The 2,748-nt window shown below is 34.0% G+C and overlaps 1 protein-coding gene across 6 annotated transcripts in view; it reads left to right on the top strand.

Annotated features, from left to right (window-relative positions):
- The window catches only part of LOC114054127 (cell death activator CIDE-A-like), a 26,637-nt gene that overhangs the window by 15,977 nt on the left and 7,912 nt on the right, over positions 1-2,748 (top strand). For all 6 annotated transcript variants that reach the window (XM_027877266.1, XM_027877268.1, XM_027877271.1 and 3 more), the window contains one exon: positions 941-1,085. In XM_027877266.1, the coding sequence (XP_027733067.1) occupies positions 941-1,085 (145 nt within the window). The remainder of the gene's footprint in view (positions 1-940; positions 1,086-2,748) is intronic.

The following is a 2,748-nucleotide window of genomic DNA, read 5'->3' as shown; positions in this document are numbered from 1 at the left end:
AAAAGGAAAAGAAAGTTACATGATTATTATGTATTTAAGAGGAATAACAAGTTGTACACAATAGATTTGCAGTTTCATGTGCAATCATCTTTTTTTCTATTATACAAAGTCATGGAAATACTTGTTTTATTTCTGAAGTTCAGAATAAAGTACTTTTTAAAAATGAACAGAAGTTGAATTTCTACAACCAATAATGAACTATCTAGCTTCCTGCATAGACAGAACACTCTATATGAAATAGGATGGTAAAGTGCTAAATTGTAAGACACAGATGGCAAATCCAAGAGGCTTAGTGATTATTGTAGGTTTAAGGTATCAGGGAAGTCTTCATGGAGTTAATCCAGATTAATTGCTTTGAGTGTCTAATATTATAGACAAATAGAGGGTGACAATATCTTCCTTCTCTATCAGTACAGACCAATTTAAAATAATCTGAAGGATCCCTTTTTTAGATCCTGTTAACAAGACCAGAGCATGATTTTCAGACAACATTGACAACAATTCAGAAATTTTTTAAAAATTGAAATACTTGTTCCTAGTATATTAGGTGCAAAAAATCCCTTTAAGTTGTTCCTGTGAGATTAAAAGACTTCTGGAATGGTGTCTGTTGTAAAAGTCAGATTCAAACTTTTCTTTTTTATCTCTGCTTCCTAAAATTCTGAGTTTCCTCAGGTCCCTAAGGTTCCGCTTTCCACATGAAGCCTTTCCTGAGCCTCCAAGCTATTACCATGTTGTTACTCTTGAAATTACTTTGTATGCCTTTGTATATACTTTGTATTTATATACACATGCACATGTTATTACTCCAAAAGGGAATATAAGCTCCTTGAGAGCAGGGATTATTTGAGTTTGTATCCCCAGTGCCGTATACATAATAAGCATTTAATGAATGTGTGTTGAATCGAAAATGAATTAAATTTGACTCGACTTCTGTTTTCAGGCCCTTTACTTTTGTGGGATCACAAACCAAACGAGTCCTGTTAACTCCCCTCATGCATTCACCTCGGCCTTTCCGGGTCTCCAATCATGACCGAAGCAGCCGGCGTGGGGTGACAGCCAACACACTGAAGGAACTCATTGGCAAGGTACTGTTCCCAAAGTCCTCATTTAACTAGTCATAGTTGGTCCGATTAAGATACGTAATACAACTCAATGTCAAATGTCAGAGCCTGAGCAATAAGATGTTCGTATTTCTTTAATGACTTGTCAAACTCTGGAAATGGACTTCCTTCTTTTTTTTTGGCCTCTGGAATAATATGTTTCAGTGAGTAAGAATAATGCTAATTATGAATTAATGCTAATTTTCAGACTTTCCAAGCTAAAATGTAATGGTCAAACTCAATCAAAGGTGACACTGTTAAACCTTTATCTTATTTGTAGATACAGAAAGGTGGTGTTTGTTTGTTTTTAAAGCCTTGGAGTTAACAATAGAGTACAAGTGTAGCTACAGAATGCATTTTGTAAACCTTAAAGTACTATACAAATTATTTTAGTTGTCAGTGATAATAATATGAGGAAGAAGGCAAGAGATAAGGATAGGGAATGTTGTACTTTAAGAACTTTTGGGGGACTAAGGAAAAGAGAAGCAACAACCCTCTTTACTTTGATTTGAGCCAGGCCCCTTTTTGACAAGCTAAACAGCACATCACCATATATGTGAAAGCCACTGGAGAAAGAAAATTGGCAATTTTGGTCATGCCATATATTAGTTTTTCAAAAAATAATGAAAGACCATAATTTGCCAACATGTTGGTAGTTCTGTGAATTGTAAACATAAAACATGTAAAATTTAGTGAATTTCTTTGAAATCTATTTCCCAAAACAATCTGATTAACATGTTTGAGAAACCTTCAAAGTAAGTTGTCATAGATTATCTATCACTCAAATTAAGTTAGGGTAGAAGAACTGCAGAAGATGAGAACTCATGTATATAGTAATGGTATTTCTTTAGATATCCTTGACACTTCCTATTTTCTGCAAATTAATCTAGACCAATAACTCTCAAAGTTCTTCCCTAATTTAGTCACTGGGGGAAGGGGAACAAGCGAAGGAGTGAGAAAGGGGTCAGCTTTATATTTCTTTGAAATCCACTAAATTATGAAAGGGAGAGCCATTTGAGAACTTATAGCTGCTATTTTGTTTCAAGATGGTAGCCTGAAGAACATATTGGCATTTATTTTTACATAATAATATTTTTACATAATCTTTACATAATAATGAAAACAGAGGAGTCAAGTCAAATTTAATACATAATATAATACATAATATTTTTACATAATAATAATTACATAATAATACATATTTTGATATCTTTTAGTAATAGATTTTGAACAAGCCTCAAGGTTCAGTGGAAAAAGTGCTGTCTTTAGAATCAGGAGACCTGGGTTTAAATTCTATGTTTTAATTCTTGATAACTATGACCATGGGCAAATCACTTAACAACTCATAGCATCGATTTCCCCATGTAAAGGATGGAGGTATTCCCTATCTCACAAAATTGTGAGGAAAGTAGTTTTTAAAGCATAGAGACTAAGGTGCTTTGATCAGATTGTAAGATCTTTCAAAGTTAATTTCCTTCATAGTATAATTTGTCATAGATTTGCTATGACAACCAATTGTTCTCCTGGTTTGCTCACTTTCCCCTGTATTCATTCATACAAATCTTCCCACGTTGCTCTGAATCCATCAGATAGTGGGAGTTTAATGTCATAGTGTCTAGAGTGCTGGGCCTGGAGGAGAAACACCTGA

This window comes from Vombatus ursinus, unplaced genomic scaffold (assembly GCF_900497805.2).
Source record: "Vombatus ursinus unplaced genomic scaffold, bare-nosed wombat genome assembly UNPS02014812.1, whole genome shotgun sequence".
Classification (NCBI taxonomy): Eukaryota; Metazoa; Chordata; class Mammalia; order Diprotodontia; family Vombatidae; genus Vombatus; species Vombatus ursinus.
Note: the sequence above shows the minus strand (reverse complement) of the source record. Positions and strands in the feature narration are given on the sequence as shown.